The following is a 12,975-nucleotide window of genomic DNA, read 5'->3' on the forward strand; positions in this document are numbered from 1 at the left end:
ATATCGGACTGAACAAACTTTATCCTTTAAAACGGGCCCAAACAATATTTTTGTTCAATAAGGATTTCGGATTCGGGTTTAAACAGATTAAAAATCCGAGATCCGATTGGGCCCGAAATCCTTATTAAATCCATTCGAAGAATCCAATAAATCCGTACGTAGAATAGCTTGTAAAATGACAAAGAAGTCTGGAGCAAGAAATCCGTCTTCATTTTTTTTACTAATCCTTCTCTCACACTCCTTATTCTTTTTTAATCTCAAGCTCCTTCTATATAAAAGCAATGCTATGTTACAAATAGGCAAGACCATTATAAAGATCGATGAAATCTTCCCCAATAATATACGTTTGGTGCAAGTTTACAGGTGAAAGAATACAATATAATTGTTGACCAGAACGATAATTAAAAAGAAAATTACAGAAGTATCAGAGGGATAGTTGTTCAGACCTTGTCTTCAACATCGCAAGGGTGAGTAACAGAATTTCTTTTCACCATCTTACAAAGCAAAATCATTCCAAGCCAAAGTAGCCCCTTGACAAGCCTAACCATCCCAATAGTGACGGTCAGGTAATACAGCCACCAGCCAACAAAGTCAGCCACCCCTACACTCATTAACGCCTCTTTTTTAGCCTCAGCCACAACCGCCAGAGATTCCACCTCATCTCTCAACTTCCCCCACCAAAAGACACCATGAGTCAAAGCCATGCTGACCCTCTCCACCCATCTCTCCTCTTTTGAAACCCCAAAAATTGTGTCATCAACCACTGCCTTCACCACCGTTCTGAACCAAAGTAGCATCGTTTCGTGCAAACCCAAGAAAAATATTACTCTACTGAACAAACTCCTCTCATTACCAAAACTAGACCCATCAACTCCAACTGATATGCTGCCTTCAATCCCCAATCCAACACAAATTTGTGACGTGCAAAGCAGAATCCAGGCTGTGTACAAACGAGGTTGATAAACTGCGCCCGGCGACTCACTTAGAATTGCAAGTTTACCTGTCAACCCATGAATGAGAGTTGCTATGCTAATAGTTGAAACAAGAATATAGAGAACTGTTGGGCTTGTGTAGAGAAAAAAAGGGAAGAAAAGAGAAGAGAGTGGCCGTGTGGCATAAGAAGCTAAGAGATAGTGGGCACACGAGACCCTAGCCAAAAGGAGAAACGAGAGGGGAAGCAAGAGGGTCAAGAGATTGATTGTGAGGAGGTAGAAAGGTTCGATCAAGAGCTCCTTAGCCTTCCATTGCAAATTCTGCAGGCAGACCATTTTAGTCTTTATCCGCTAATTCTTGTTTAGATCATAAGTAACATAACATAAGGTCTATATATGTCATTAGAATAGAATTATTAGCTTCAGCAAAGGAAAATTAATATAGTGGTTGTCACGTCCATCGTTTAAATTAGTTGAAACAAAGACATGGTCTTATTCCGGTCCTAGTTCATGAATTCTTATTTATTATTGGGCAATAATACAAAACCAACATGTTATAACAATATACCTACATACATACATACATACATACATATATATATATATAATATATCTTCTCATCCAAATAGCTGCTGTGTCCTATGCCCACCATATGATAAAGCTTAATCATTCCTGTTATTTGTTTTACATGCAAGTAAGACTAGTTTTTAATGTAAATATAATGTTTAGAAAAATCAAATGTACAGTTGTTTCCTAATAGTTGAAATACAAAACATATATTATAAAACCTCTAGAAGTAAACGTGTGTACCGTCTATTATCCAAGTTAAACACTTGATTTTAGCCATAAAAGCTACTACCTAATCCCACAATTCTTCTATAACATTTAATAGGCTAAAAGACTTATTCTCACACCCAAGGTTTCTTGAAATTTTAAACTGGTATCCACTAAATATTGAAAATTCAAACTCTTATTTGTATGCGGTTAAAATTAATATAATCAGTTAATTCAAAGGGTAAAACCATTGTTTAACTTGTAATATATTAAAAATAATAAAATTTTATTTCATTTTCTTTCTTAATCTTAAAAACTAATAATTTTCCCCTCAAACCTAAGTTTTCAAAAGTTTTATTTTTCCCCTAGGGTTTTGTCTTTTTTCCTTGCTTTTCTCTGGCGACTAGAACCAGTTTCGTTTTGTCAGCACTGTCTCACTCCTAATTTGGCTTTGTCTAATGATCAATTCTTCATCCAAATGCATTCGAATGAAATTGTCTTTCTTTATTAGAGACCAAACGTCAAAATGTGTGAGAGAGTGCCTTTGTTGATGTGTGAGCAAACGAAGGTTTCTTGTGTTTGGCTTGCATCATCCATTTGTCGATTCAAGAGTGAGAGAGTGCCAACGGAATGAAGCCAATTTCGATCGTCAGAGAAAAACAAGGAAAAACCCTAAGGGGAAAAATGAAACTTTTCAAAACTTTTGAAAAGAAATGTTTAGTTTTTAAGCTTAAAAGGAAAATAAATTAAAATTTTATTATTTTTAATATATTAATAGTTAAATAATGATTTTACTCTTAGAACTAACTGATTTGATTAATTTTAATAACTTATGAGTAAAAATTTAAATTTTTAATATTTAATGGGTACTATTTTAGAGTTTCAACAAACTTGGGTGAGAATAAGTCTTTTGCCTATTTAATATAATCTGTGCTCTTTCTTCCACCGTGTGATAAGAAAATTGAAATTATCCATTGACCCCTTCACTTCCTATGCTTCCTTGACGTGTTGAAAAGTCCAAAACAATTTAATTTCCAATCGCTTTTCTTTTTTGAATTACATTGTATTTGACAATGATTGGTTTGGTGAGCTGATTGACGGTCTCTGATCATGCCAGCCGTTGAACTGTAATCTCTTGATTTGGATACCGGAATGCGTGAACGTCTTATGATTGCGAACTCATACCTGCATGCCGAATGTATAATTTATAGAATCATTTGGTAGAAATTTTAGTATAATTGTTAATTCAATTCAACTGTCTTTATCATCTATAGTGAGCTCAACCTCCTTCCTTCCGAAATCAAAAGTAAGAGCATGCTTTCTGCTTGTCCTGAAACAGAGCTGTCCTTGTTTATGGACGTTGAAGTTGATTTGGGAGCAAAAGCATCATATTTGAAATTTTTGCTGACAATCAAAGCATATGCAGTTAGTTGTTGCATCCTTGTAATGGACGGTTGCAGCCTTGCAGGTTAATCTTTCTGGTTTGTTGCAACACAGTTTTGAACCTTTTGTGTTTTTTCAATGCCCATACGGTGAGTTTCTGTTTGATTCAAGAAGCAATGAGCCCGCTTGAATTTGAATGTACGTTTTACTAGTTTAAGAGAACTCTTTTAAGCCATTAAAAATCCTAGAGATGTTACAAATTTCATGTAGGTTTTCATTATTAAATCTTGAAACAATGTTAAAACAGTAGTTGCCACTTGTAAAAGCCGAAAAATAATAAATTACCATCTTTTATTAAATTTTGTTAATAAATTTTATTATATTTTTAGAAAAAAAAGATAAAGAAAAAAAATATTTTTATGATAATATTTAAATAGACAAAATTATTCGTTTTCTATATAAGACTATCACAACTCTTTATTATTATCGATAACAATACTATCACTATTCCCTATCATCATCAACGATCCAATTTATTATTTTGATTTAGAAGACACTTTATTGTGCAAATAACTCACTCATCTCTTTTCACTATCACACAAATACTCAATATTTTTTTTTAAAACTTATTTACAATATCAAATTAAAAAAAGATTTTCCATATCTATCCTTCTACGTCCTCTCTTTGGAAAGATTTGATGCACTGCTAATTCCATTCCACTCCCATGCACTTCCCTTTTGAAAGATTTATGAGATTCTATTCAATTTTTAGTTTTTGCCCTAATGTGGAGAGGAGTAAATAAATAAGAGTTAAAGACTTTAGAAGGTAAAAGGGAACAAATTTCCTTATCTCATGGCTAGGAACATCTAGATAGATGAGATTGAATTCATAGTAACAATGAAAGGTAGGTAAGGGGAGGGGGAAGGGAATATGTATGATGATAGGGCGGAAATGTTAAACAAATATAGGTGGTGGCGGCATAATGGTGGTACTGGCTAATGTTGTGGTGGGATATTGGATAGTAGGGAGGTGCTGTGTCGGTAGGGGGAGAGGGAGGGGAGGTGGGAGAGTCAGCAATTGGTGTAAGTTATTATCTTTGAAGTCATATACTTTATTTCTTCTTACTTTACTCATTTATCATCTTTTTCACATTTAGAAAACACAAAAACAAAAGCACCAGATTGATTGATGATAATTGATAGGATAGATGTAAATCATCTTAGCATAAATCATAATTGGGCTTTGCAAGAAATTTGGGCTAAACAGGTCCACATAACATCAAGCAAAATTAGTTGATAATTAGTTTGGGCCGAATATGATGATGCCCAGAGAGTCACTTACCCTGATGTTGGTAACCATAAACTTGTCAAACATTGAAGCGGCTTGAGCAGTGACAAAGAACACAAGCACAAAACAGGCAGCATTTTCCTTCTCCTAGCTTCCATACTTTCCCCACCTTTGTTAATTCACATCTAAATAGAAATTTATGATCTATAAACAGTATATTAAAAAGTTCCTTGCCAACTGGATGAATCCCTCAACGGTGAAAACTAAAAAATATTTTAATCAAACATCACATGTAAAAAGAAATATAAACATGAAACGTTTAGCAGTGGGCTGGATGACTAAATCCAAGTGCAGTAGTGTGTATGTTTAGCATTTGGAATGGTGGAGTTGGCACATTCGTCACAACTATGTCCACATGGCAACAATAAAATGTGGTTCTGGACAAAACGTATGTCCCACAGTTTTCCCAGCCAATCAACTGGCGCAAGAAGAAACTGACATGTTTTATCAAGAAATCATATATCTTCACATTTATATAAGCAACTGTGTGGGTGGATTATTTTATTGCCTGGTGGGGTGAGATGAGATGGTGTAGTTGTTTGTTCATCGCTTTTTATTTAATGTGTGAAAAGAAAGGGCGGAGGCAACTTGTTGGTTTTGTCATCTTTTGTCCAACTCATTTCTTTTGCTTCTTCTCTCTTTCTTTTTCAATTGAGTGACAGCTTCAGCTTTCATCTTGATAATTTCTTTTGGTGCAGCAGTATCTAGTAATTGATCTCTTCAAAAGTTTTTCTTTTGGGCATAGCATAGTAAGAATCAAGTAGTTATGGATGGTTCTATCTCTCCGAAATTGGACACACAGGTTACTGAGTCTGAACTCAAATCAGAAACTGAAACTCAGGCTTCCAAAAGAAGGTGGGTTGTTATACTCTTTTTGTTTTTTAATTTTTTGTCTTTTCCCTTCAAGTCGCTGTGTTCTAAGAGTATTTTTAGCTAAAAATTATGTATTTCTTTAACATTGAATTGTGTTGTTGTGGTGCTTTAGGAAGGTGGTTGAGAAGACTGTTGTTAGAGTGAAGATTGGAGAAAATGCTGGGAAGCTAAAGAATGAAGGTCCACCTTCAGATTTTTGGTCTTGGAGGAAGTATGGACAGAAACCAATTAAAGGTTCTCCTCATCCGAGGTTCACTTTCTTTCTTTCTCTCAATTTCCTGGTTGCTACCTTACTAGATCTTGATGATCTCAGGTCTTTAATGTTTAGAATTTCTCCAACAGAGTGATTTCAACTGTGTTAATGTTTAGCCAGTGATCAAAAGAGTTAGTCCTTCAGTTTCCCTTTCCATAAGAAGAAATTTGAAGTTTTTAGGCTTATCCATGGCATGCAGGGGTTACTACAGGTGCAGCACATCAAAAGGATGCTCGGCCAAGAAACAAGTAGAGAGATGCAGAACCGATGCTTCAATGCTTATTATCACCTACACCTCTTCCCATAACCATCCATGTCCTGATGTTCACAATATCAATTTGACCCAACAATTTAAAGAACCTGAAATCCAAGACACTGAGGATCCGCCCACTACCCCAAAACAAGAAGAACCACAAGAGGAAAAGGAGGAGACAAAGAATCAACCTACTGTCACTGTGACCACCATCGATGAAGATGTAAGTGAAGATCAATTTCATTATTTACAATCCCCAATAAGATGTCCCCGAGACATTATGATTAACCAAGAAGACCCTTTCACAGAGAATCTAGAAAAAGATCATGATACACTGAGCCTTCTCTTGGATGAAGAGCCCCTCTCTTATCCAAATCTCATGAAATTTTCAACACCCAAATCAGAAGAGAATAATGACTTCTTTGATGAGCTTGAAGAACTGCCCACATCTTCAGTTTACAGTAGCTTCATGAGAAGCAATCTCTTCGATGAAAGGATTCCTGTTGTCCCTTCTTGATCCGAGTGTTTTTAGTGTTTGCAGCCTTAGTGAAACTGTAATTAAAATGTTGATAAATGGGATTCCCACTTCCATTAGTTTTAATTGGCATTTTTCTAGTTTTTCTAAAGTTAGTGGGTAGATATAATAAAATATAATTTTGGGGGGTTTTCTTGGAGATAGAGATAAATGCTTTTGTTAGATGAGAAATCCACCAAGTCACATACACATGCACACTCATTTTGGTGGTGGAGCCTTTTGTGGGTGCTTGTTTCTGTAGATTATTTTTATCATTAAAGATAGCACGAGGTTCACGAGTGGCTGCACTTACATCTTTATGATACATGAGGATCTCTTTTTCCCCTTTTGAATGGGTTTTCATTTTTCTCAGATTTTCTTTGAGTGATTGATTCGGCTGATGGGATGTTCTGATTGTGGACCCTTTTTTTTTGTTTTAATTGTTTTTCCCACTTAGGGGGATGATTGAGAATTGTGGGTGAAGTTTCTTGATCTGTCTCCTAGATTTTATTTCTTTGGGTGAAATAGCCGTTATAGAATCCATATGCTAATCAGCTGGATGCTTTATAAGGGTTAAGTATCGACATGAGATTCCAAACTTATAAAAAAGGCGGCCAGTTTCATTGTGAATACCATATATCGTAAGCAAGCACGTCAGGTAAACTTTAATATTTTCCGATATCTAGTTGGACGAAATACTTAATGCTTAATCTCTTCATAGCCTTCATTCTCGTTTATCAGATTCAAACCCTCCACTGTAGCTTTCCCAGGTGAAGAACAAAAAATAGTGTATTTACAAACAAAACATTACACTCAAACCTTTTTCAACCCCAACCCACTTGAGAATCTACCTCTGCTGTTCCAGTTCTTGAAAAACTTAAGACACCCAGAAACCAAAATCAGAAAATGGGTTGGAGTTGTCAAAGCTTCCAGGGTTAAAAAATGGTACACAAAGCTTCAGCTGGTGGTCTTCTTGTTGTAGTAGAACTCTGTCTCTTCGATGACTCTGTCGCATGAGGTGCACTCCGTGGATGTGGTGGCGCTAGCAGTAGGGACACTTCATTTTGGATCCGTCTCTCCCCTCAGTTAGCCTCGATTGTTTGTGTTGATTAACTTCTTTTGTTCGTTATATTTCAATTAAAAAAACAGTGAAGAAATGCCCCAGAAGCCGTCGTGTTGATCACGAATCAATCAAATTTTCTATTTATTTTTTAATTATGTTTTCAAATTTTAGAAAATAAAAATATTATTTTACCCTTTTATCGCATAACTTCCATGAAAAATATCTGATACATACAATGAAGAGTGGAAAATGTTTTTGGCCAAACCAAAATATAATTCACTCTTAATCTTCGGTAATGCTGTGCTATCCGCCCAATTGTTTTGTTCCGCCCACAATGAACATATATTTCTTATGTAAACTAAGAAGCACGCTATGGTACTTTAATCACAGCATTGTGCTTAAATTCAATTACCGCTAGAAGCATGAACTTTCCGATTCCAATATAACTTCTTTCCAAATTCCAATTTTTCTTTGATACAATGCTTAGATTAGGCTTTTCAAAATGTGTAAGATGAAGAGAATCCTCTCATAAACAACATACTATCACGGATACTGAAAATGAAATAAATCCAAATAAAATAATGTCAAAAAGTCCTGCTCGTGTTTTAATTAGACTGAGCTCATCTTCTGGAAGGCAATTTAGCCATGATTTGACTTTAAAGACCCAGACAGATATTTATAATTTTATACAAGGTAATAAATGGTAGTGTTTTTGAAGTAGATGGTAGCCGCCGCCATGCGTCAAGAGATATTAGACTTAATGTGCATGGTGAAAAAGAAAAATGTACCAATAATTTTTCTAAACCTTTAATTCATCTAAAGCTAACAGCAAAAATCATCTTTGTTCAATTCTGTATCACACCACTCATTATTCCGCAGTCTAATATACTCAAAAAGGCTATAAGGATGATTCTTATTCAACGCTACGACATACTTGTGTCAAATTATAGCAACAATCAACAAGGTCGGTCACACGTAAGACAACTAATTACCATCAGTTACTTGCTGCCAACGGCTGAAGAGCTTTAAGAGGATTCATGATAACACCATCTATGAGCCCATACTCTTTGGCTTCCTTTGCACTCATGAAAAAATCCCGGTCGGTGTCTTGGTTGATCTTCTCAAGACTTTGACCGGTGTGGTAGGAAAGATATCCACTCAGGTTTGCTTTATGATGCAGCATTTCATTTGCCTAATAATCATTAACTCTTGTTAAAGTTATGGTACTAACAACAGAAAAAAAAAACATAAGCTTCATCTAGAAAAGTTTAAATTTTACAAATCAAGTAACTAATGAATATGTATCCCTGGACTTAACAAGCCCGTCATGTCAAAATAGAAGCAGAAGCCAAATTGCTTAAAACAATCTTTGTGTCTAACTGATGGTGATTATAACTTTCTAAAGAAATAAGTCGTGTTTTATCAATGTAAGCTTAGGGCTTATTTGATCAAGAATTTAAACGGAATCCTTTGTTTTCTTCAAACAAGGTATATAAGAACTTGCAAATTCGATAAAATTTTCTCAAAACTGGTTTCAAGTATAGAAATCCGTTTACAAAACAGTCAGATTTAAATCTAAGGCAATGTCCCTTACCCCCTATAACTGCAAAAAAAATCCAAATGACATTATATCCTCAAACAAAATGGGAAAAAGTTTACAATAGTGCAACTGCCATTCCGTTGTTATTATTCAAATACCAAAAATGAAAAATTTAAAGACGGGCAGAGTAGAGGAGAAAAATAAAAAGGAAAAAGGAGCTTACCTGAATATCTATGTCAGTTTGCCCACCTTGTGCACCACCAAGAGGCTGATGGATCATTATCCTTGAGTTTGGCAAACTGTATCTTTTTCCTTCAGCAGCCATGAGCCAGAAAAGGAAACATGTTTAGGAAACTTGGGTAAACCATAAGAGGGAGCTCAAGTGAATGCAAGTCAGAGAAATTATTTACCTTTGGTACCAGCACTAAGTAGAAAAGCTCCCATACTACACAAGAAAAAAACAAGAGAGTACATCCATTAGTAATGGCAAAAGTTGCATAATATGGTGCATAACATTTTCAGGAACAACCAACATACCTTCACATTGACGGTATAGTAACCATGTAACAGTTTTGATATTTAAATGAATTACTAGTCTCCTACCCTTCAACATTTTAATTGTACTAACTATTTTCTCTAGTAAATTAAGTAAAAAAAAAACAACATACAATTATGATTCAATACTCTACCCCAAAGTAGATGGGACATACTAAACAGAGATATGAGCCATTCCCCAGCAAGATTATGGTTGAATCCATTCAATCATTGTGCATTCAAGAGCATATGAAAATAGCCAAAATACATCAAACAAACCACAAAACCAATATATCATAAGACACCTGACCTTCTCAAGTAATCTCAGACAGCTTAAGATACTGTACATGGATAAGTGACAGCCCCCCACACAGCATGTGTATCGCAGGAAGCGTGGGCTGAGGGCAGCAGATTGGGAGCTCCTCATGAGCTCGGAATTGGTAAAGCCTAGGGAGGTATGTGGCAGTCTAGGATTGGAAGATTGGGAAAGTCATTAGAAGGGATTTTAGTAGTGAATAAAGGCCAGAGAAAAGAAGAAAAGAGGGAAGAAAAAAATTTAGCAGAAGATTGAAAGGGGAAGTTGGCTCCGTGAACTACCAGGCACACTTTATTTCTTGTACAGATGGATTAAGGATTACCTATATACAGTAATAAACTGATGTTGAGTTGCTGATCATTGAATACAATTTTGGGTTAATTGAATACCCCTTATACTAAATGTGTATAGTACGAAGAGTGAGGGCAGCAAATTGGGAGCTCCTCATGAGCAACAAATTGGCAAAGCATAGGGAGGCCCGTGGCTGGATTTTGGTTGTGAATAAAAGATGGAGAAAAGAAGAAAAAAGGGAGGAAAAAATTAGCAGAAGATTGAAGGAGGAAGTTGGCTCCTCGAACTGTCAGTAACATCATATTTCTTGTACTGATGGATTAAGGATCAGTTGATGTTGAGTTGCTGATCATTGAATACAATTTTGGGTTTATTTCATTTTGAATGTGAGTTGAGTTTGGGTTATTTATGGACTTGGGTCTAGTATCCATTTATAAGCAAGTAAAATTATTACTTATTGGACCGACAAGCTCTGGAAACAATGACTCAAAAGCTACACTTTCTCAGTGTCTAATATCATGAACACTACCTTAACTATGTGAACAAAAGAACCCATCAGACTGCATCAAAGACTTAGTGTCACACTCATGACAAAGTCGCATTATATTCATTATGTCAAAACATTTGAGAATTATTGTAGTAATTACACATGCACTTTGAAGAGAATATTTTTTTGGGGAAAGGAAAGGAACTGTATTGTATACGACATGAAGTAATCGTGAAAGGTATAATGGTATGGCTGAGAAGAAAACAACTATAGTTCATACCTAGCTGCTAATCCAACACAAACAGTAGAAACATCTGGTCGAATATGCCTCATTGTGTCAAATATTGCCATACCTGAAAAGTTAAAGGTATGAACTTAGGCAGTTAATGAAGAAAATTTCCATCCCTAACATAATTAAACATAGCAAGAATACACTAATATATTATTCTCTTAAAAAGGATATTACCAGCTGTAACCGATCCTCCAGGAGAGTTAACATACATAACAATATCCTGTTCAAAAGAGCAGAACAGTCACTATTTGGTAAAGTACTTGCACAATCCTCTCTAATAAATAAAATTTCTTGGTTAGATGATAATCTATATTAATAAATGATCCACAGTAGTAATGCAATGGCAATAAACAGTGTTTGCATAAAATTATGAATGAACAACTTTACAGTGCTCAAGAGTGGGTGTTTGCTGATTATAGACTAGACTATGATACACAAAGACATTATCAGCTAGAATAAAGACAAGAAATGGACCTTTTGAGGATCAACAGCATCGAGGTACAGAAGCTGGGCAACAATAACATTTGCCATATCATCATCAACAGCTCCACCACAGCGAATTATTCTCTAACAATCCAAACAAACACCAAGATCATAGGTGGCAGGAGAAACAAATAGTTCACTACTTAAAAAAAATTAAAAGTTAAACAAAAAAGAAACAAAATAAGTCCAAAATTAAAAGTTAAACGAAAAAGAAACAAAATAAGTCCCTTACATGTTGAAATAGTTGACTAATAACACTCTGAAACCGCTCTTGGACCATTGGAGCTGGGCCTTGACCTTGTGCATATGCAGGGAAGTATGGAGATGATGGAATTTGTAAATCATCCCTGCATGTAAGTTTCAGAAAATCTTTCATTTACATGTAGACATACAGACATTAATGAGCTATGTGATTATAATATCTTCTCAAAAACTATACCTAATAGACCAAATCCCCTGCTGATAACTCCCCTCTGGTGCCCAAAACTTGCCAGAGTAAACTGCCTTTGGTGAAGAATTTCGCAAGTTTTTAGGAGCACAAATTAGTTTCTTTGATTTCCTGTGGACTCCAAAAGTTAACACTCAATATTTCCAAGAAAGTGTTCATGAAAATAACCGATAGTACTATGTTAGTAGTAGGCTTTCCTCTGTTGGAGGCAAAATTTTACATTTATACTTTTGGATAATTAAAATAAAATAAAAACTCATTTAATTGAGCCGCCTAGAGCGTTTGGCCGCGCTAAAAGCACTTTTTTGAAGAACAAAAGCAACAAAAAAATAAAAAAGAGAACGAAAAAATGAATAACATTCATTTCTTGCTCTTAGGTTTCCTCGAATGAAATTCTATCGAACTTGAATCAACTTACGGATGACATTTCATTCGCAAGCTACAGCTATTAATATCAGATTCATTTTCTGTTCTTCGAGCACGATGGAGTTAAAAAAGTATCCTATTACTATTACCAAAACCAAAACTTAAAGATAAAAAACGACTAAATATGAAAAGTTAGATTTCATTTTCTAAGCAAGGAAAGAAATACCACGAGCGGAAGGGATGGAAAGCGAGAGGCAGCTTCTGAGAATTGGAATTAGCGCTGGCGCTAGGGTTTGGAGAGAAGAAGATAGAGTACGATGATGCCGAAGACGTGGAGACGCACGTGTGTGCCATATTCTATCAGATTTTTCAGAACACTTTTACGGTCAAATGAAGTAGAGGTGCTTCCAAAACAATGACCCCCTTATCTGCTAGATTTTTTTGGGGCGACGGAGGAACGGCTATCGGATTTGGAGCTATAGGATCAGTAGTGTACCTGCAAGAAACAACTTAATAGCGACTTCCTCAATACTAAATTCTCCGACCCATTTTGTAAACGGGTCAGATCAAGAGACCCGTATGTTCGGTACCTGCGCTGCGTTTGAATAAGTAATAAAATTTCGTTTCTTCTTATTATATTACTTGTTTATTTGTTTCTTTATTTTGGACGCCCAAATATTATGTTTTAAATTTTAAAAATCTATCGCTACCAATGGAATATTATGTTTTAAAATTAAAAATCTAGTTTTTATAATTATTTTTCACCAAGTAAAGTTAGGGTTCATAGTAAAGTCATAGCAATTCCCATGTAATCTAAAAGTAAAA

At 35.4% G+C, this 12,975-nt stretch overlaps 3 protein-coding genes across 3 annotated transcripts; 1 reads left to right on the forward strand and 2 right to left on the reverse strand.

The window, feature by feature from the left end:
- Positions 1–244: 244 nt before the first annotated feature.
- LOC123216308 lies at positions 245–1,318 on the reverse strand. The gene has a single exon (XM_044636724.1). The coding sequence runs from the start codon at positions 1,266–1,268 to the stop codon at positions 441–443; it is 828 nt and encodes a 275-aa protein (XP_044492659.1). The 5' UTR covers positions 1,269–1,318; the 3' UTR covers positions 245–440.
- Positions 1,319–4,925: 3,607 nt separating this feature from the next.
- On the forward strand, positions 4,926–6,683 carry LOC123216743 (probable WRKY transcription factor 65). The gene is made up of 3 exons (XM_044637296.1): positions 4,926–5,292; positions 5,423–5,560; positions 5,763–6,683. The coding sequence occupies exons 1-3, from the start codon at positions 5,204–5,206 to the stop codon at positions 6,331–6,333; spliced, it is 798 nt and encodes a 265-aa protein (XP_044493231.1). The 5' UTR covers positions 4,926–5,203; the 3' UTR covers positions 6,334–6,683.
- Positions 6,684–8,176: 1,493 nt separating this feature from the next.
- Positions 8,177–12,744, reverse strand: LOC123216742 (ATP-dependent Clp protease proteolytic subunit 5, chloroplastic-like). Its single transcript, XM_044637295.1, has 9 exons — positions 12,377–12,744; positions 11,776–11,895; positions 11,569–11,683; positions 11,328–11,420; positions 11,028–11,073; positions 10,842–10,914; positions 9,344–9,378; positions 9,157–9,245; positions 8,177–8,585 (listed from the first exon to the last, which is right to left on the reverse strand). The coding sequence occupies exons 1-9, from the start codon at positions 12,502–12,504 to the stop codon at positions 8,388–8,390; spliced, it is 897 nt and encodes a 298-aa protein (XP_044493230.1). The 5' UTR covers positions 12,505–12,744; the 3' UTR covers positions 8,177–8,387.
- Positions 12,745–12,975: the final 231 nt, after the last annotated feature.

This window comes from Mangifera indica, chromosome 5, assembly GCF_011075055.1.
Source record: "Mangifera indica cultivar Alphonso chromosome 5, CATAS_Mindica_2.1, whole genome shotgun sequence".
NCBI lineage: Eukaryota > Viridiplantae > Streptophyta > Magnoliopsida > Sapindales > Anacardiaceae > Mangifera > Mangifera indica.